This window comes from Xiphophorus hellerii, chromosome 22 (assembly GCF_003331165.1).
Source record: "Xiphophorus hellerii strain 12219 chromosome 22, Xiphophorus_hellerii-4.1, whole genome shotgun sequence".
Lineage (NCBI taxonomy): Eukaryota > Metazoa > Chordata > Actinopteri > Cyprinodontiformes > Poeciliidae > Xiphophorus > Xiphophorus hellerii.
Genome location: NC_045693.1, coordinates 602,021 through 623,911, shown reverse-complemented (window position 1 = coordinate 623,911; position 21,891 = coordinate 602,021). Strand labels below are relative to the sequence as shown.

The following is a 21,891-nucleotide window of genomic DNA, read 5'->3' as shown; positions in this document are numbered from 1 at the left end:
TAAATTAACTTTGGACAAAACGTTTGGCTCTCTCTTCCTTAAACTTCCGGGTCCTCTCAGCGGGCAACATGCAGCCACAAGGAAAACAACAACACTGCGCGTTGACGTCACAGAATCACAGAGTTTAATCCCATACAAAGCAACGTATGCATCAACAACAAAACTGCAGAGGAACAGAGATATGCATTCTTTACCTGAGACAGAAAAAGACAGACAAGACAAAGACAAACAAAAAACAAAACAAAGACGCGTCTTTGGAGAGAGCGATGCAAAAAAGCAAAATAGTGGCAGCTCTCTGAATTTTTACTGCTGTACACGAAGTCTTATACTGAAGGTGTGTCTTCCCTTTTTTAATATATTCAGTTAAGGCGTCCCTCTAGTTGGCCACTTGGAAGCTACCTTGGACACTCAGAGAAACTTAGAAACTCCCCTAATTTTACGGCAAAGATCAAAGACCATTTGCTCTCTGGTAAAAACAAAAGAGCCAACAGCTGCGTCCTAGCCTCCTGGGTTCTATGGTCATTTGGGTACAGAGAAACCTGAGATAAGATTTCACAGATGCCTGTGAAATCCGAAGTCTCTCCCGTTATCTCCCCCAGGCTCCAGTGATTCTGCCCTGCAGGATATGCTAATTGTATGGCCTCCTGTGCTCTGGCAGCACAGCAGGAGTCCCCTTTGAGAGATCTACATTTGGTTCCTGTTTGTCTGAATGCTTGGTCATCTGGTTTAATTTTGAATCCTTAACACAAACCTGTTCAAAATAAAGAAATTTGTTCAAAATAAGAGTGTTCAATATACCTTTTACACATGCCGTAAGATTAACTGTATTAAGCACTAAAAATAATCATTTTTCCTCAACTCTCTGCAACCCTGCAGTTGAGCTGTGGCTCTGGGGCTCCTGAACTCACCACAGTCTAAGTGTACTTGATAAAGGTGCTAACCAACACGCACTAGCTAATGGTGCTGAGAGCCCTGTAGACCTGGTCCTTTGAAGGATTGGCCACTGAATTGAGACAGCAGGACCGTGATGAAGAAAGACAACACATTTCTGCACTGCAGATTAACACCTTTCACAGTTTTAACTGAAGTTAGTGTGAAGAATTAACCATTCTCCATGCTAAGTTATCGATGTATGAGGTTGAAGAAGAGTCAGTGAACTGAATTCATGAATTCAATTTATTGAAGTAAAATACAGCTGGTCCATTCTGACATGCTACCTCTAAGAGCTAACAGACAAAATGGCATCCGAAAACAGTTGGTGATCCTCTTTGTTAGCCTCTATGTAAGCCAGGGTGACAAACTCCAGTTCTGAAGGGCCGGTGACCTGCAACTTTTAGATATCTGTGCTGATCGTCTCCTAATTGCTAGATATTTTACAACAACTCAGGGAAGCCAGAAACGTATCCAGGATGCTTTTCCGAAAGAACAAATACAAAGTTGTGTCAGCAAGAGGACTAAGAGCACCAGCAGCATAACCCACAGCATAGGGAATACAGGACAATTCCCCTTCCAATGCTTTAATGTCATACAGGAGCAAAAGGATGATGGGCAGATAAAGCAGAGTATAAATAATCAGCACCACAACCTGAATGGCTGCGAGTCGTCGTTTTTCATCTGCTGGGACACTGACCGCTCCAGAGAGAGCTTTGATAGTCCCAACCAGGAAGAAGATGAACAAGGGAAAAGGCAGGAGGAGAAAAACTATGAAGAAGTGGGCAGCCATCTCATACTCCTTAATCACATAGGCAAGTAATGGATAAAAAAGAGGAAGTAACCAGACCACAATGCAGACCACCACATATGTCTTGATGTTTCTCCTGAATCTGTACCACAGTGGCATGGCAACAACCAGATACCTGCAATAACAGATAGAGATGATTAGAAGGTTATTAAGGACAGGATAATGTGATTATGTCAGACAGAAGAGGAGTAAACATGGAAACACACCTTTCACAGGAGATACACACCATGAATCCCACACTGGCCTTTATACAAGCATATACAATTTTCATATATGTGAAATCAGCTTGACTGAGTCTACATAAATCTACTGGAATTCTGGAGAAGAGCTGAATGAGATCAGAGATGAGGAGGTTGATGACATAGACTGGAGCCTCCTGACCCTTTTTCACCTGAGAGACAGACAAGAGAAAAAATATTAATGACATAAAAATATTCTTGACATGTAGGATGTTACCTGTTCCTCATATTTTAGTCATTTCTAAGTCAAGACAGACTTCAACCTGAGACAAGAGAGAACCACTGTTTAAGTGGGAGGCTGATAGTCAAATAGCTCATTCATTCTAAATTAATAGGTTAAAATTATGCTGTGCTCACCTGAAGAAAAATTGCAATCATCACTATAGAAATTAGAGGAAGTCCAATGCTAATGCTGATCCAATTCATCCAGTTTAAGATTTTTGCAGACAAAGGATCTAAAGTAATTGCACCCATTGTACAGTTGAGGCTCATGTTCCTGCGGTTTAAACATGATGCGTCGTTGAAGTTCAATTCTTCCATCCTTCGGTGTTGAACCAGGAATTTGATGACACTAGAAACTGTAAACAGAAATGATGATAAATGCGTAAATTATTTATAATTGTTGCTTTAGCATAACCAGTAAATCCTAACATTTACCATTAAAACCTAACTGACATTAAAATATACTGGTAAAAGTGGACAAATTTCTCCATCATAATACAGAGTCCTTAAGGTTTATTATCTATATATCTATAGTCACCTCTCCAATCTGAGAAAGCCTTTCTGTGTTTTACAGTTCTGCTACTCTGTATCGACTAATGTTCATGTTTCAATTCAGATTCTCTTCTGAAGGTCGGAACCAGATATTTACATGCGCTGAATAAAAAGACATGAATTCTTTCTCACTGTGGGAAGTTAAATCAGACCAAACCTTTCTTGTTTTAGGTTAATTCGAATTACCAAAATTATTTATATTTGCCGAATGCCAGAAAACTGAGGAAGAACGTTTTTTAGAGATTTTTAAAAAATTATTCTTGAATTCAAAAGTTTACATACATTTGGTCAGTATCAGGGATAATTGTCTTTTAAACTACGAGTTTGGTCAAACCTTTTGGATTTCCTTCCACAAACATCTCACAAGTTTTCTGAAGTTCTGGTCCGTTCCTCCTGACAGAACTGGTGGAACTGAGTCCATTTTGCAGGCCGCCTCACTCCCACACACATTTCCATAGAACTGAGATTGAGACTTTGTAATGGCCACACTAAAACACTGACTTTGTTGTCCTTAACCCCCTTTTATTACCACTTTGGCTCAATGCTTAGGGTTGCTACATGCATGCTCAGAATAAGAGATTCCTGACACAATACAAACAATTGTTTACTGTCGCTGTGACCAGGAGGAGTGAATGCTGCAAGTTGATGACTTGGTGCAATCTGCTGGGCTTCCTTAGAGAGAAAACGTTTGAGAATAATGACTACACCATTAGCATTCGCATTAGCATTAGGTTAGACCAAATTGGGAGACATGAAGGCAGGACAATATGGACAAACACTAAGCTTTGAGTATAGCTTGGTTCACTTTTCACCCTCACACACTTTACCTTCAATACAAAACAGGAAGTACATTTTAATGGTGCATCATTTTTAAGTTATGTGGCGTTCTTCTATAACTTACATAAAAAGTAACATCTAGCTGACCTTTGTCATAAAACTTTTGAGTGAGACCAAAATAATATTTAATTATGGATAAAATTATCCATGTTTAAAATTAAAGTAGACAATAATCAAATTAGATTTTCCTTCAGTACATTATGAAAATGACCAAAGAAGTTGTTGTCAAAAGGACAGACAATACAAAACTAGAGATTGTGGGAGATAAAATGTTTCCAAAAGCTTTGTTCCCTGACAACAATCATTTAAACTAGTTCCAATCTCAAAGGGCAGCTAATCTGAGCAACAGAAAGTCTCTGATTCATTATACTTTAGTTTTCTCTGGGAGATGTTGATGTACCACATATATCCAAATAGAGAGTTCTTGCTGTTATTGAATATGTAATGATGATTAGATAAGTGTTAATTTCTTATTTTTAGTAATTTAAAAAATACTGCATGCATAGGATTAAATTTAATATTTCTTACCTTAAAGATTAATCCTCAATGAATTCTGCAGAGCTGCATCAGAAGTTGTGTTCTCTGCGTTCCCAAAGTCTATTTATAGTAATATTAGACATTCAAATGTTTGATAAACAGAGATATGATCTGGACACACCTGCTTAGGGTTTGTCCCAAACAGGCATTGATTCTTAGTTGGTTAATTCTCTTGATCCTCCTTCATTAATGTATTTTTTATTTGATGATAAAATCAAAATCTAACTATCATGTTAGAGGTACTCACCTTCCAAATGTCAGGGTTACTGTAGAATAAGGAACTAATGATGTGTGATGTCTACACAATATAGTTTTGATAATAGAATAGAATAGAATATAGAATAGAATAGAAGTAATTTATTCATCCCAGCAGGGAAATGACTTCACAGTTACAGCATAGAGACAAGACACAATAACAACTACCACTGAGTAGTAGCTGTAGATAAAATTTAAAAAAAATAGTAGCTTTGACGTGAACATATTTTGATCTCCAGTTACACATTAAAACAACCTTTTTACACTCATCAATGGCTTGTAATAGAATTTTTAAAAATCAGCTGTCCTCTGAAGTTGATTGGTTAAACTGACATCTAGAAAAGTTCTATAGGAATAATACATTTAACTTCCATTGATTCTAAGATCTACTATGACCAAATGTGAAATGAGAATGATGTTTGTGACTTTTGCAAGGAATTGTGATCCCCATTTAATTTTGTCTGTCATTTTGAAATGTTCTTTTCTATATGAGAATTATAATCACAGCTAAACTTTGAAGGTTTGCAGTGTTATTCCCGTATATTGTAGAAGTCAGAAAATACTGAAATAAGTCTATCTATACTGTTCTTTTCATTTTCATTTGCATGATTCATTTCATTACATTAGAACAATATACATATTTCGAGGAACACAGAACAAAGGGCTGCTTCAGGTAGAGTTGATATCAGAACTCCATGTCATGTAGTTTGGCGGAGCCACAGGCATTGTTCTTTATATTATAGTCTATCATGTAAATCTTATCAGTTAAAACAATGAACAGTCTGTGCATAAAGAGCAGGAACAATTCCCCAAAGCCGATTATAGCTGCTTCCACATTTCTTTAAGGACAGGACTTGTAAACAAATGCAAAAGAGTACATGCAACTTGACATCTAGAAATGTTCTGTAGGCCAAACATATACCTAAACCAGAGAAACATAGATGCCATAAACCTGGAAGATTCTCTAATAAAAAAAAACATGAAAACTCAGAGCTTTAGTCATGATTGATGGCAACATCACTGACCAGAGTCCTGTTTAGAAACCAGGACAGCAAGAATCGAGCACAAAGCAGAGACTCTGAGAAGACTTACCTAGGTCTGTGGTACTTAGGTTTTGGTTTCAGAACCAAACCAGGTGGTATGTCAAAATCCAACCCTTACTATACAGTTCATTTAAATTCTTTATTTTGCCTTATATTATATTTTTATGTGAGTCTATTTGCTGTTATTGTCTGTTAATTTGCTGCTGTTGTACAGAAATGTCCCCATTGTGGGATAACAAATGATATTTCTATTCTATTGTATCAATTAGTTAACTGTCAGTCAAGAAGACATCTCTGAGTAAAGAAATATTAAAAAACTCCCCACAATGGAAAGTAGATAACATGATCTACCATGGCAACTCAAGGAAATCAGAAGACAAAGTGTCATTTCTTGCTAATGGAATTAGAAATCTGTCAGTGTATTCACATCAGGAGTCCTTTGCTCCACTTGTTTGGTCCAGACCAAAAGTTGATTTAATCTTTTTCTCTTGGTGTCACTTGTTTTCACATTATTCTTTTTTTCAAGAGGAATATAATTTCTAAACAATGTCTTACGGGTGACGATCATTTCTGCCATGGACCAAAATGACAGAACCCAGACCTGAAAAGACTAACTTTGGAAATCCTGCACCCTGTATTTCTATTGTGCACATTTGTGCTGCTATTATAATGACTGCAATACCATTTTCAATGTCTAAGCAGTTCATTCAATGCAGAATTTGGAATGTGATATTTCTAATTTGTAAAATTAGCAAAAGTTGCTGCAAAGTAAATGAGACGAGATGAGCTGCATGCTCTGACCCACAACATCCTGGAAGAAGCATCGCTAATCAGAAAATGGCAGATCAGGTGCAATTACAGCACAATCAGAACATGTAGCAGCAGCGCTAGTAACACTGACCGTATTCAGGTGTCATGTTTAAATGCCTTCATGAGACCAGAGGAAAATGTTTAAAAGGTTTGTTATAAAATGAAATGAATTTGTGGATGTTCTTGATTTTCTGTTGGAAGGACTGAAGGGACCAGCAAAGCCATCTGAAGTCAAACTGTCAAGTTTATTAGATGGAAACATAGTACAATCTGCTTAAGGAAAAGTACATGCAGTGCTGTAGGAGTTACATAACGTTATAATTGCCATATCCATGCTGAGAAAAATTCCTCAATTAGGTTAAGGAACGAAGAGCAGAGTGAGAGGAACTCCATCAGCCTCTTGTTGTAGGTAACAAATCATTTCCTGATGATGATGTAGTGAAGAAAACTGACACAAAGATTCTTCTGCCTCTTCCTCTGCTTTGCCTCCTAACTCCACCTCAGACTCACTCCTCTTCCTCTTCCCCTTCCTCTTTCTTTCTGTACATTTTGTCAAGTGCTGTGATTAAAATCATCTATACATATTAGACGTGTTGGTCAATGTTCAAGTGTTTATGGGTCTAAAGCAACTCTACGCAGTTGTGTCTTCAGCCTTGATTTAAAGGAACTCAGTGTTTCAGCTGTTTTACAGTTTTATGGAAGTTTATTGTAGACTTGAGGTACATAGATGCTGCACATTTCCTAACCACTTCTCCTAACTATACAAAACATCATATATCATCCCATATAAGGGATAACCTGTCATTTGCTCAAATGAACCACTTTAAACTTAAAAATGAACAGTGGACGTCAATATTGTAACATATGAATCTGACAGCAGAATTATTTAGCTTACTCTTTTTTGTTACACATCTTAATATTTACACAGGACAAACATGACTATATTAAATATTACAACATTTTGCAGGCAGGTAAATATCTGGATAAAATGTTGACTATAGTGTACTAATGACTTAGTGCATGCTCACATATTTCATTCTCATACTTATGTTAGCAGTGAAATAAAGCTCATCTGTTGGCATGAGGGTCATGGACAGAGCACAGCCACTTTGTCTCACTGTTGCTCAAGATGCAATCAGCATCAAACATCATCTGTGTATCATTCCAGACATGGCTCTGTTTGGTGCGGTGCAGGATATTGGGACCCAGCAGTCTGCACAGGTAGCGGACATCAGAACCAGAGAAATGTTAACGCTCATGCAGGTAAAGCCAACGGGTCGGACCTGGTCCAAAACACTCTTTACTGTCTGACAAGATAAGTTGTAACAAAGCTAATAAAATGTATCCTGTCATCAGCAGCTCCCTTGATAGAGACACTATGTATGTTTATAATCTAAATAAGTAAGTTTTAACAATTGTGTGATTTAAACTTTGCATACATTTAATTAAATGTCAAACTAAATTTGTTTAAGTTGTGAACATTTTAAGTTTAGTGGTTGAATTGCCATTAAATTTAAAAAATTGTGAATAAAGTGTGATCCTTCATTTGGCAACACATTTAATATTCTATTGAATGTTTTTCTGTCAAACTCATAAGAACAGCAGTCTCAGAAACAGTGAAACAGTAACAATGCCCACATGGGCAATTATAGTTACTATCATAATGTTAAAATAATAGTAGTACTTGAATATCTAAATTAATCAGTAGTATTTTAATGCAGGCTGATAAAAAGACCAAAACAGACAAATAAGAAAACAGAATTGCGGACAAACCGTATTGGTTTCTGATCAGTGTGACGCTAACTGAGCGGATAAAGCTACAGGATGAACTGAGCCTGGCTGTTAGCCTGGTCTGCAGCAGGACAGCTGCACAGGATGAATCACCATGGTAACTTATTGTGAAACTTCTGCTTTGTGAGACAAAGTCCAGACTTAATTCAGCCAGGATGTCTGGAAAGTCCTGGCTTAATCTGCTATCATGGTTCTGTCAAACAGCCATCAGGACGTGAAAATAAATGGTTAAATGCATTTAATTATACCAGTAAATATTAGTTCAGATGCAATTACAATAATGTAGAAATTCTTATTCCTGAAAGTTATCATAAGTCTCAAACTTTCATTGGTAAATTGCCATAAAGTTACAGGGAGATGATAGCAGAAGAAAAGTGATTTGACACTTTACTTCGAAATCAGCTGCAGCAAACGGATTATTGTTGATGCTCTTTTGCATCATAACAGATATTAAAACCTAAACAGTCTCAGTATGTGTTGCAGACCTGCTTTCATAATCTGTGCTGCTCGTCTCCTGATTGTTAGATATTTTACAAGAACAGATTGAAGCCAGAAACTTATCCATGATGCTTTTCCGTATGAACAAATACAAAGTTGTGTCAGCAAAAGGACTAAGACAACCACAAACTATAGCCACTATATAGAGAGTAAAGACGGATTGAGAATTTGATTCCATAATGAAACCCAGAAACAAAATGAGGGGCAGATAAAGCAGAGTGTAAATAATCAGCACCACAACCTGAATGGCTGCGATTCGTCGTTTTTCATCTGCTGGAACACTGACCGCTCCAGAGAGAGCTTTGATAGTCCCAACCAGGAAGAAGATGAACAAGGGAAAAGGCAGGAGGAGAAAAACTATGAAGAAGTGGGCAGCCATCTCAGGATCATAAGTCAGAAAAACAAATAGAGGAAAGAAAAGTGGAAGTATCCACATCACAATGCAGACCACCACATATGTCTTGATGTTTCTCCTGAATCTGTACCACAGTGGCTTGGCGATGACCAGATACCTGCAATAACAGACAGAGATGTTTAGTCTCTGAAGATTATCAAGAATAAAAGAGAGGTAAACATTTAAACATACCTTTCAAAAGAGACACACATCATGAATCCAACACTAACAATTAGACAATAACCTGTGATGAAAAGGAGGATATCTGAAAATAGCTTATGACTAATTAGCATATATAGAAATCTGCAGAAGAGCTGAATGAGATCAGAGATGAGAAGGTTGATGACATAGACTGGAGCACCTTGGTCCTTTTTCACCTGTGAGAAACACGACAGAGAAAAAATGAATGACAATATAATATTATCGACATGTAGAATGTTTCCTGTTTCACATATTCCAGTTATTTCTAGAGACAAGACAGACTTAAGCCTGAGTTGAGAGACAATCACAGTTTAAATAACAGGTTGATAGTCAAATAGCTCATCCATTATGAATAAATAGGCTACAAATGTATTGTACTCACCTGGAAAAACAATGCAATCATCACTATAAGAATTAAAGGAAGACCAATGCCAATGGTGATCCAATTAACCCACTTTATGATTTGTTCAGCCAAAAACACGTCGATGGAATCACTATGGTTATAATGAGTGTTGCTGAAGTTGAGGTTCATGTTGCTGTAATTAAAACTGTTTTCCCAAGACATGTTGAAGTTCAACTCTTTCATCCTTCAGTGTTGAACCAGGAATTTGATGACAGGAGTAACTGTAAACAGAAATGATGATAAATGTATAGATTATTGTTGTTTAAATATAACTTGTAAATCCTAACATTTACCATCCAACCTGAAAAAGACAAACATGGCCATTCGGTTTTTACAGATCTACTTCAGCCATGTTTCACTTCAGGTTCTCTTCTGAACAAACATTTTATTGAGACATTTTCAACTGTGATACTCTGGTTTCTACATTTATTGCAACTCGTTAGAATGATTTATTTGTGGCATGAACAGTGATGCATGAGGCTTGGAGGTAAAAGTTATATTTTTAACTGGAAACCTTTGCAGGAAACACACAATGAAAAGGATTTTTGTTTTCATTTCTAATTAATTATTGTAAGAAATTCCACTCTGCCATTAGTAAGATATTTTTTTTTTTATCGCCCCGCAAGGGGTCTTTTTGTGGGCTGTAGTGTCCCTTTTTTCAAAGTAGGCTGACAGGAAAGGGGGAAGGAGAGGGGGGAAGAAATGCGGGTCAGGGAGTCGAACCCGCGACAGCGGGGTCGAGGCTACGTTTGCCTGAATGTGGGTCGCGCTAACCCCTCCGCCACCACGGCACGCCCAGTAAGATACATTTTTGATAAAGTTCAATGTTCTTTTAGGCCACATCACACTTTTAAAAGATGCCAATGATTTACTTCACACCTGGACAAGTCAACTGATACATGCAGAGAACCATCTTGTGTCAGAATCTCAGTCCCTTTCCCAGATATTAAAGGACTACACAGATGAAACTATGATTTTTATTGAGCTCAATACTGAATGCAAATAATGCAAAAACTTGTTAATACAAGAAAGATATTTTATATCAATATCCTTGTTAAATAAAGGAATGAAAACTAAACCGTAAAAAGATACAAAAAAACAAATAATCCACTATCATGAAAGGAACGAGGTGAATATTTAACCTCTTTAGAGTTTTACATTTGTGGCATACGCACTGTATTGCCAAAGGTATTGTCTCACCTGCCTTGACTCACATTTGAGCTTTAGTCACATCCCATTTCTAATCCATAGAGTTCAATATGACGATGGTCCACCCTTTGCACATAGAACATCTTCAACTCTTCTGGGAGGTTCTCCACAAGGTTTGGGAGTATTAATGGGGATTTTTGATCATTCTTCCATTTGTGAGGTCACACACTAATGTTGGACAAGAAGGCCTGGCTCTCAGTCTCCACTCTAATTCATCCCAAAGCTCTTCTATCGGGTTGAGGTCATTATTCTGCACAGGCCAGTCAAGTTCATGTGCACCAGACTCTCCATTCATGTCTTTATGGACCTTGCTTTGTGCTTTGTGCTCAGAGTCAAGTTGGAAGAGGACAGGGCCAGCTCCAAACTGTTCCCAAAAAGTTGGGAGCCTGGAATTGTCCAAAATGTCTTGTGCTGAAGCATTCAGTGGAACTAAGAGGCCAAGCCCAGCTCCTGAAAAACAAGCCCACACCATAATCCCTCCTCCACCAAACTTTACACTTGGCACAATGCAGTCAGACAAGTACCGTTGTCCTGGCAACCATGAAACCCAGACTCGTCCATCAGATTGCCAGATGGAGAAGCGCGATTCATCACTCCAGAGAATGCCCCTTCACTGCTCTAGGGTCTAGTGGTGGCAGCTTTACACCGCTGCATCCGAGGCTTTGTACTTGGTGATGTATGGTTTGGATGCAGTTGGTCACCATGGAAACCCTTTCCATGAAGCTCTCTGCTCGCTGTTCTTGGGCTAATCTGAAGGCCACATGAACTTTGGATGTCTGTAGTGATTGACTCTGCAGAAAATTGGCGACTTCTTTACACCTTCAGCAACTGCTGACTCTTCTCCATCAGTTTACGTGGCCTACCACTTCATGGCGGACTTCCTGTAAAACACTTCCATTTTCTTAGAATACAGCTGACAGTTGACTGTGGAATATTTAGCAGCAAGGAAATTTCACAGCTGGATTTGTTGCACAGGTGGAATCCTATCACAGTCAGAACTTCACTGATCTCCTGAGAGCGACCCATTCCTTCTCAAATGTTTGCATAAACAGTCTGCGTACTGAGGTGCTTCATTTTATACACCTGTGACCATGGAAGTGATTGGGACACCTGGTTCCAATACAGTGTATACAGATTTTCCTCCAGTGTGTTATAAGCCTGGTGGGCCGCCAGGCTTTACTTGCTCCCTGCTAGGCTAAGTGTTGTTTTTGTTTTTATAAAAAATAAAATAAAATTGTGTCTCTGCTGCAGTGCGTATTTTACTGGCAGGGCAGAATTAATCCTGAAAGAAAGATGGGTTTATTGTTTTTTTTATAGTTTTTAATAGTTGATGCATTGGACAGGAAGCGTGCACCAATCACACCACTGCTGCCTCGCACACTGTCGCTGCTGGACCTCTGAAGTTCACCCTGACGCAGATCATACATGCTTGCTGTCACGCAAACTAGACACAGACTCACCTGTATGAACATTTATATAAACTCCCTGTGAAGATTTTGTGGAGAATTCATCAAGGTAGGAGTCGAGCTTAAAATCCACAGTGGTTGCTCTGCTTGCGCAGCTCAGTGTGAACCACAAATGTTCACTTTGAGCTGCTCAATGTTTACAGGTTCACGTTTGGAGGTCCCCGTTGAGCGTGCGTCGCAATGACATTTTGTGCAGCGTCTGCATTTAGTTTCAACATGTTGACTTTGTGTTTGAGCTGATAAAGTTTGAGTTCCCAGTTAGCCTGTGCGTTAATGGACCGGAGGAGCTTTCCCACTTGCCTGGTAGTCGTGCAGCACTCTATTTTATTTTTATTTTTGCTTTATTTTTAAAGTAATAAAGTAAAATAAAACAATGCATCAAACTGCACAATATGAAATGCTTTGTCTACAGTCAGGCAGAGTGGTGTGTGCAGCCCCGCAGGATCAGAAAGATTTATCCCCATAAAGATTGGTTAACCAAAATAGTCTTTGTGGCGCTAATTTGAAATTCAACAGACACCAAATGTCTATCGAGTTTCGTATCCTATGTCTCACCAACTCAATTTATTATGTTTTTATAACTTAATTCATTAAGTTTGTTAACATAACTAATTTAAGTCACTCTTAATCAAATTATTTTTGTCTAATAAATAATTCAAATCTCTTTGACTAAATTCTACAGAAAGTCAACTCAAACTAAAATATCCAAAATTACATTATCACTCACATTGTACTTAAAATACAACTTGAATTTAAATCATTTTAAATTCAAATTAACATGTTATTTTAGTTTTTTAAAGTTCCTGTACACTGAAAAAAGAAAATAGTTTATCCAACTTAATTTATTAAATTGGTTTGACTTAATAAATAAGAATGGGAAGACATGCAGCAACGGTCATCAGGCTGGAATCGAACCTGTGACCTCCACATAGAGGACTAAGGTCTCCTTATGTGAGTTTCTGCACCACATACAGGATCTGTCCCTGATAAAATACTCTAAAAAGTTTATCGGAAACAAGTTCAATCCTGTGTTTCTGTTCTGATGTCTTGACGCCCCAGGTACAGATCCTGGACCGACTGCAGTGCTGTGGTTAGCAGCATGTCTTCATTTGAAGAACTAAATGATTTGAGTAAGACTGCCGTAAATTTGTCATTTTAAAGGCACTTAATGAATTCAGTTAAACTTTATAAATTGAGTTGGCTGATCATAATATGTAACTTAATTGAATTACTTGTTACCAATTGAAGCACTTCAATTAAGTTGGTTCAACTAATTTCCTTTTGCAGTGATGTCAAATAAAAGCAATCAACATCTAAAGGTGTTGGTTCTGGATGATAAAATATGCTTTGTCTTGCATTTAAAAGATTTGTTTAATGTCAAAAGCTTTGACTAATTAGGACATTTTCCAAATCATTTGTTTTTGAATCCTGTCTACTAAACATTCATATCACCACATCAGCAGCAGAAAAACAAACTTTAAATGATAAATAATATTACTCGAAAGAATAAACTGATAAAAGTATAATTTACCTTTTGTTTTGCCAGATTTCTCGAGCCAGCTGCTTTCCAGAGTGCTGACAATGAAGTGGAAACTGATGTTCTTCTATTAAATCAAGCTTTTTTCAAGCTCTAAGTGCTTTTTCCTGTAGCACTTAGAGCTGTTGGTTAGAGGAAAGTTATCAATTTAAAGCTTTGAGGTGAATGTTAGCAGTTAATGCACTGGCTTTAATGGTTTTGTAAAGAGACAAAGTTCACTGATAATGAAATCTGATGAATAAACTGTAAACATAATTTTATCACCCATTCACTTCCATTTCCTTTCTAAGGAGGAGGGCCTTTCTCAGAGGGCTTTTAGATGAGTAAATATTTCAAAAATAAAATTTTATTGTAATGACAAAAAGACTACATAAACGTACGTGAATTGTATAAATAAACTGCAGCCATAAAAATAAAAAAAACTTTCATTTGAAACCCCTTTTAAGTAAGTTATCAATTTTTTATCAACACATACGGTCAATAGTTTACTGGTAACAATAATTCGTCCTAGTTATGGTTGTACTGGCAACAAATCTCTAAAAAGTTAGAGTGAAACAGAGACTGCAGGTAGATTTTACAAAGCGCAGCAAAATCAATCTTATTACACATTAAGCAATTAACGTTAAAACAGATAATGTGAAAATGGACATTTAAAAAAAGACTAATGGGAATAAATAAAATCCCACAAATGTTAGGTATGCTCAGAGATTAAAGCAGATTATGTGGAGTTAGCCAAAGTTTATTTCTGTAGCTGGCAGCTTTAAATTACATAAATGCAGGGATTAAGTTCTATTAATCCCTGGTTTTTGTTAAATTACATAAATGCAGGGATTAAGTTCTATTAATCCCTGGTTTTTGTTAAATTACATAAATGCAGGGATTAAGTTCTATTAATCCCTGGGTTTTGTTAAATTACATAAATGCAGGGATTAAGTTCTATTAATCCCTGGTTTTTGTTTAAGATTCATCAATCCTCAGACACAACAAACCCAGATTACTCTGGAAGCACTTCTGAATCACCTTACAGATCAAACAGAGTGAGTGCTTGGAGCAATCATGTTGTCATTTTCCATGCTGCTCATCTCCTGACCATTAGACATTTTACAGAAACACAATGAAGCAAAAACTTTGTCCAGAAGGCTTTTTCGAATCAGCAAATACAAAATGGTGTCTGCAAGAGGACTCATGTAAATACCAATAGTACCCACAGTCTGAAGAGTCAAACTGTCGTCTACCAGGAACAAAATGATGATGGGCAAGAAAAGTATTGTGTAAATAAGCAGCACTGCAACCAGAATCGCTACAATTCTTCTTTTCTCATCAGCAGGAACTCTGTGAGCTCCAGACAGAGCTTTGATGGTTCCAAACAAGAAGAAAATGAACAAGGGGAAGGGAAGGAGGAAAATAAATGTCAAGATGTATCCATATATCTCCATGTATGGATTGAATTGAATAGCTAGCAATAAAGGAAGAGGAAGGACCCAGACCACAATGCAGACCACAACAGATGTTTTCCTGTTTCTCCTGAATTTGTACCAAACTGCTTTGGCAATGACCAGATACCTGAAATAAAAGATCAACTTATTTAGTGTTTGGAGGCAGGTGAAGAACAGACATGCTAATGGTGTGAGGTAGAAATGTAAAATACAGAGAAACATAATCACCTTTCTACTGAGATGCACATCATGAATCCCACACTGACTAATATTCCCCATATACAGAAGAAACCAGGGATGACATCATCCATAGACAAACTCATAGGAATTCTGCTGCAGAGCTGAACGAGATCAGAAATGAAAAGGTTGATGATGTAGACTGGAGATCCCTGATCCTTTCTCAGCTGCAGGACAGAAAACAGGAAACAGTCAAACAGGAATGTTCGTAACATGTGGGATGATTCCGGTTCCACAAATGCTTTTAAATGCTTTTAAATGGAAAAGCAATATGTCAAATAACAATTTCTTTAAATACCACTGTACTCACCTGCAAAAAAACTGCAGTTATGAGCATCAGAGTCAAAGGAAGTCCAATCCCAATGGTGATGAAATTTATCCAGTCTAAGAATCCACTGTAACCACCAGAGTTCTCATCAGTGTTGTTTCTTCTCTCGCTGTCGCTGAAGATCATGTTGCTGGAGTTGTAATGATTTTCCCATGATGTCCAGTTGATGTGGAAAACTTTCATTCCTCAGTGTGGAAGCTGATTTTTGAATGCAGAGTGACTATAAACATAAACAATGATTGACTGTTTCCATTTAAACAGTTAAAGGTTTTGCATGTGTGTACAAATCTTGAATGGAATATAAAAACGTCCTCTATATTCTGTCAAGTTAAGGGCTGTAATATAGATTGTTTAGTTTAGGTTGACCAGATTCAGTTTGAATGCTTTGGTATCACAGTAGATGTTAGCTGTTACTGTGGGTCAGGGTCACAATGATTTAATCAACTGTTAACAGATTGGAGATATTTTTAGCTACCATCCACATCAAAATCCTGTCTCGGGTTTCTCCATAGAAAGTAAATAGTTTCAAAGACAACACTCACGGTTTGAGGTTTTTCCTGCAAGTTGATGATTTTTCATCCAATAGGTAACCATGAAAGTCCTTACAGGTCATGTGCTTCAAGTTGTGTCAAGTGCAGGAAATCTGCTTCAATCAATATGTTAGACATTTATCTTCAGGGATCTGCAGTGGATTTGCATTAGTAAAACCAAATGTTCACTGTCTGTATATGCAGCAGATCTGAATGAAAATCCGCAGTATTGAACTGTTCTAAGAACTGGACATCTTCATCGCTGTTCATTGTCTCAATAAATGTCCTTCAACTGATGAAAGCACATGAAATTCCCATTTCAGTCAAGCACAAAACAATGTTCACGCAGTATAAAAAAGAGATAAAATAATACATTTCAGCCTGTAACCGTTAAACCTTAAAAATATGAGTCATTTGCTCTCAGGAGCTTGATTTCCATCATCTCAACAGCAGAATGACAAGAAAACAAACATAACTCTTAAATGTGCAATGTCATTAGCAATAATAATCTTATGAGTGCATAACTTACATTTTGTTTGTCCAAAGCTAGTTAGATTTATGCAGCCACCGAGATTCTTTAACACGCTCTCACATTCATCTATGGACAGGGAACTACTGTTCTGAGATCAAATCCTGGTTGATTTCTGTAGCATTAATTGATTTGAAGAAACTGAGCGCTCTTAAGGCTGTAGGGTAAATTATCTCTTATTATGTTGGTTGTAATGTAATTTCCCAAGAAGAAACCATTTAGGAGGAAATCTTATAATTAAGTAACGGCTCCTAGGATCTAATGGGTTGTGATGATGTAAGACTGAAAAAAAACTGCTAAGTGCATAAAGATAATTGTGGGTTTTTAAAGTAACATGTGGAACACTTTGGCCATGTGATGATGCTGCATGCTGCACCAAAAATCACAGCCATCATGGATGCACCTCAAACTGAAAATGTTAGCCAGCTGAGATTTTCTTTTCTGGGATTGTTGAACAGTGATGGACATTTTATTCCCAACTTGGTGACTCTACTGAAATCAGTGCATGACATGTCACACAGAAGTGGAGAGTTTGTGAAAGGTGTAAGAGAAGCTGATGCCACAAGAGTCTCTGACTCACTTCAATTCACCAGTACTTGCCACACTTCCCAGTTTGCGTTTCCTTTGGCTATGGTAGCTTGAGGAACAAAGCAGCCTGATAAATTTGACTGGTAGCCAATTAGAAAGAAGAGTTTGACATTTCAATAAATTATTTTAGCTTATATTTTAAAATACCAAATATTTAAAAATAGACCACATTTTATAGTAAAAATATACAACTAAACATTTATTATAAGATATTTTTAATTCTTATTATTTTTTGCATTTTCTTCTCATCTTCCAACTTTCTGAGGGTCCTCTACCGCCCCCTGGTGGCCTCAAATTTGAAAATTACTGCATTAGACCACCATGGGAGCCAGACTTTGTGAGCTAACCCAAAAGAACTCACTGCAGTACTTCTGTGATAACGGGCTTAGGGAAATAAGTTTTGAGGAGAGAGACATGAAGTTCTGCTTTCAAAATAAAAATGTAAGCAAAAGTATTAAAAGTTTTGAGAATAAAAGGTATGAAATCCTGCTTTAGTTAAGGATTTGGTTTTGATCAATAAAAAAGAGTAATTAGTTAGTTACTTACCGAGTGGATATCAAAAAACTTTTACTCAAAACTTTCAGGATATTTTATTTGAAAATAGATAACTCAAAATGCTGTTTGAATTTTTGCTTTACTCAAAATAAACAACTAAAATACAAATAAAGTATCTTCCCTGTTTTGTTCATTTTTATATTTCCAGATATAAATTGAAATAGTTTACCTTTGAAAGCTGTCAGAGTCCTTCTAGATCATTTCTCTCCTCTGGTGTTTGAAGGTTTGTTCTCTGCATTAACAGTCTGCAGAATTTACCACTGGACACAACATGCAGTTTGTTTCCACTGATAATCATTTGCACACTGCTTTCCTATTTGAATACCAAGCTCACTTTTATGCTTCTTCCTTCTCTGGAACTGTCTGTTTCCACTGAGTTTTGAGTAACAGCAATGAAAGCTGTGTACATATTAATATTCACAAAAATATGCAAAAATGTCTGACATTCAAAAGTCACCTTGGCAGTTTTTAAATGCATGATTTGGCATTATAACAGACTGTGTTGCTTTTCTACTGGCACCTCAATAAAACAGAAACTGCACAGATTTTTTTTTTCAATCAGTCCTCTGAGAATTTCCATTTGATTCTGTTCTTGACAGAAATGACTGCAATGGAGTGAAAGGATGTATAACCTTCAAAAAAGCATTAAAAAATTCCTTTTTACAAACTTATGGACATAAAGCTCCAAACAAGTCAATATTCTGATCTGTAACAATCTTCAGGTCGCAGGAGATTAAACTGAATAATCTTTTTATTTCACAGATTGTGTTCTTGAGATTATCCAGACTTCATTTTGTCTGTCACTCTGCTGCTGTCACTCCTGACTCTCCCCCATGAGGGATAGTGAAGGATATTTATCTTAAACCTTCCCTCACATACATTCTCATTGGTTGATGCATCACATCAGTTCATCCTGTACACAACATACCTAGTTCAGTAACAAGAGCCAAAGGTCATTGAGGGGGAAGCTGCCAACAACAGGCATGGCTGCTTTCGACCTGAGAGCTACTCAGACTTCCTACCTTATACCAAACCGAGGGCCAGGCAGTTGATTAAATGAAGGAAATGAGAAACTATTTAAGTTTTCTTGTCACCAGCTCAAACAGATCCATCAGAATCCCTGTTTTGGTAAAACTCATCTGGTTTCTGGGCCCAGATCTGATGAGTGTAACTGAGTGACATCAAATTGACCACAGGGCCAAATATGGGGAATCAGGAAAGTGTAGCTGCAGCCAAAGTTTTGACAGTTATTATTATTTTTCATTAATGTGCTGTAGAGCATTTAGGATTCCACCAGATTCACCATGTCTCATATCCGTCTCCCTCTCAGAAGCTTTATGTCTCTGATTCATGATGCACTGAGGTTTTCCATCAAATTACTCCCTCATGAGACGACTCGCTTCGTTTGCTCCACTGCGGCATCATGTGGACAATATATGTACAACAGACAAAGTGAAGATGATGACGTGTGAAACTTTAGAATAATCTTTTAAAAAATTATATTTGTGATGTCAAACATGGTCTGTATTTTGTCTCAATCTGTTTTATGACACAATGACTGGATCTAAAGAAAACTGGAGGAAAAGGGTTTAGTTTGAATGAGGTTGTGTTACTTTGTAACTGGCAAATGTCTCGAGGGACAAAATGTTATGATTATTATTAATTTATTTTTCTGGTTGATAATAAAAACTTTGACATACTTGGTTTCAGGTGTTTCTGTTCTCAGGTGATGCTCTCTTATACCTTACCCTGCCTGTACTGAGAAAACCGGCAGCAGTTTTCTAAAAGTTTGGATCAAACATTTTCTTTCCTTCCTATTCCTGCTTGATAGTTTGTCTTCTATATTTATAGCCTATGGCAACAACATGTTGCTGTATTTACAGATTCTACAGCACATAACTCTATATTAATAGTTTAGTTTTCCATGATTTAGATTTTTCCAGTCACTGTCAATAATTTACTATATGCATTTTGATAAGGCTCATTTGTCCAATTTAAAGCCTTTAAAATGACGTCTTAAGTATCAAAAACGTTTTCATTAAGCCCACATTAATGTATTTAAAATGTTTTTATTGGATGAATGCAGGAATCATAACTAACAGAAAAAAAGGCTTGAAAACATCAGGATAAAAACCAAGAAACAACATGTAAGATGAATTTGAAGCCAATTAATCACACGTTCACTGTTTGGATTGTGAGAAGAAGCCAGACATGGTTGGTGGAGATCATTCAGTCTCTACCTGCAGAAAGGTTCTGGTCCAATAATGAGGGCGGCAGCCACTGTGCAGCACAAAACATGAAACAAGCAGGTCCAACTGAGCTCCAGGTACAAAATGGATAAAACTTTTCAAGCCAAATGTTGAAAGTCATAGTCATGTTATTGTGATGTAACGCAATTGTGCAACTTGGTCTGACAAGGCAAGATAATTTGAATCTGAATAAAAAGTTTCTCTTGCAGTTGAAGATACAAGATGAAAATTATGGATTAAACAAAACAAACTTTTGCATTGGATTTCAGCAAGCAGATTTCTTTTCACAAATCCCCAACAAACACTCAGCATCTTTTTTTTAACTGCCAAGAAATGTAAGATTCTCCATCTCATCTTTCTGTGCCTCATGAATTCCATTAAAAAAATGACAGACTAAAATAATTTTCATGGTTGTACGTTAAAAAATGTTCAACATACAACAAATGTTAAAAAATTATATTTATGTAAAGTTACTGTAGCTACAAAACACAAGCTGTATTAAAATTTCTCTGCTTCCCTTTTTGTATCGTGCCAACCATGAGCAGTTTCTGGTTTCTGTTGATTTCTGAGGAGATAAACAGCAGTTTTGCTTCATCACAACCAGAGACGGGTTTTTAGTTGAAAAAGATAGATCACTCTATGAACACTGTAAGTGAGGAATACTAACAGCACACTAAGATTAATAGTTAGAAAATATGAAATAGAATTTCATATTTGCAGAATTAAAAACCTACAACTTCAACTTCAAGCCGTCCCTCCTGGGAGGGTTTGGAGTCTTTATGGTTGTTGGTTTTTTAGCCCTTCTTGCGTTTATTTAGAATAGAATAGAAGTACTTTATTCATCCCAGCAGGGAAATTACTTCGCAGTTACAGCATAGAGACAAGGCACAATAACAACGTCCGGGTGTTGAGTCAGTAGTTTGGCTGTGGCAGAGCTGATGACGTCACAGGCCACCGCTGCATCAGCTGATGGGGGAATGTAAACAGCGATCAAAATGGCGGACGTAAACTCCCTCGGTAAATAATACGGCCGCATTCCCACAGCCAGAAGTTCAATGTCCGGGCTACAAATCTGTTCCTTCACGTTAACATGACCGGGATTACACCACCTCTCACTCACATAAAGTGCAATCCCGCCGCCCCTCTTCTTCCGACTCTTGGAAAAGTCCCTGTCCCCCCGCACCAAGGAAAATCCAGGAACCTCCACGCTGTATTCCGGAATAAGCGAGTGCAGCCAGGTTTCCGTGAAGCAGAAGATACTGCACTCCCTGTACTCCTTCTGGGTCCTAACCAGCACCGTGAGTTCGTCTGTCCTATTTCCCAAAGACCTCAACGCTGGCCTGCGCCGTCTCTTCTTCTACCTCCGTTTAACTCCAGACCCGCAGCCCCGTCGTCTCCTCCGGAACCACAGGCCCGTCTCCGGGCAGCAGCAGAGGCCCACACAGCGCAATCAGCCGTTCACGCGAGCAAACAATGCCTCTACTCCGCTCGGCGAGGTTCTCCGCAACCAAGAGTATAAAAAGTAGCAGAAGAACATCGACAGAACCAGAACTTCAAGCCATCCCACCTGCTGGGAGGATTTGGAGGAATTATGATTATTTTTTTTATCCCTTTTTGTATTTATATAAATGAAAAGTTGTTACGCCCCCTTAGTCTAGGGGTCCAGGGGCGGTAACATAAAATGTGTCCAGAGAAAAAAGTGGA

At 37.6% G+C, this 21,891-nt stretch overlaps 3 protein-coding genes across 3 annotated transcripts; all 3 read right to left on the bottom strand.

The window, feature by feature from the left end:
- Positions 1-1,263: 1,263 nt before the first annotated feature.
- On the bottom strand, positions 1,264-1,973 carry LOC116712966 (mas-related G-protein coupled receptor member A4-like). The gene has a single exon (XM_032552876.1). It carries the CDS (start codon positions 1,838-1,840, stop codon positions 1,358-1,360), a length of 483 nt encoding a protein of 160 aa, XP_032408767.1. The 5' UTR covers positions 1,841-1,973; the 3' UTR covers positions 1,264-1,357.
- A 6,511-nt stretch (positions 1,974-8,484) lies between these two features.
- Positions 8,485-9,706, bottom strand: LOC116712950 (G-protein coupled receptor 4-like). The gene is made up of 3 exons (XM_032552856.1): positions 9,503-9,706; positions 9,112-9,296; positions 8,485-9,037 (listed from the first exon to the last, which is right to left on the bottom strand). Exons 1-3 carry the CDS (start codon positions 9,704-9,706, stop codon positions 8,485-8,487), a joined length of 942 nt encoding a protein of 313 aa, XP_032408747.1.
- Positions 9,707-14,763: 5,057 nt separating this feature from the next.
- LOC116713365 (G-protein coupled receptor 4-like) lies at positions 14,764-15,919 on the bottom strand. The gene is made up of 3 exons (XM_032553508.1): positions 15,719-15,919; positions 15,400-15,575; positions 14,764-15,298 (listed from the first exon to the last, which is right to left on the bottom strand). The coding sequence occupies exons 1-3, from the start codon at positions 15,917-15,919 to the stop codon at positions 14,764-14,766; spliced, it is 912 nt and encodes a 303-aa protein (XP_032409399.1).
- Between the last annotated feature and the right edge of the window lie 5,972 nt (positions 15,920-21,891).

What these genes read in the sequence shown, in the direction of transcription:
- LOC116712966 (XM_032552876.1), bottom strand. Translation starts at nt 1,840, where the DNA reads ATGCCACTGTGGTACAGATTCAGGAGAAACATCAAGACATATGTGGTG.
- LOC116712950 (XM_032552856.1), bottom strand. Translation starts at nt 9,706, where the DNA reads ATGAAAGAGTTGAACTTCAACATGTCTTGGGAAAACAGTTTTAATTAC. An exon ending in TGATTGCATTGTTTTTCCAG is followed by an intron (nt 9,297 to 9,502) that starts GTGAGTACAATA and finishes TGTTTCTCACAG; the next exon opens with GTGAAAAAGGACCAAGGTGC. An exon ending in ATGTGTGTCTCTTTTGAAAG is followed by an intron (nt 9,038 to 9,111) that starts GTATGTTTAAAT and finishes CTGTTATTGCAG; the next exon opens with GTATCTGGTCATCGCCAAGC.
- LOC116713365 (XM_032553508.1), bottom strand. Translation starts at nt 15,919, where the DNA reads ATGAAAGTTTTCCACATCAACTGGACATCATGGGAAAATCATTACAAC. An exon ending in TAACTGCAGTTTTTTTGCAG is followed by an intron (nt 15,576 to 15,718) that starts GTGAGTACAGTG and finishes TCTGTCCTGCAG; the next exon opens with CTGAGAAAGGATCAGGGATC. An exon ending in ATGTGCATCTCAGTAGAAAG is followed by an intron (nt 15,299 to 15,399) that starts GTGATTATGTTT and finishes CTTTTATTTCAG; the next exon opens with GTATCTGGTCATTGCCAAAG.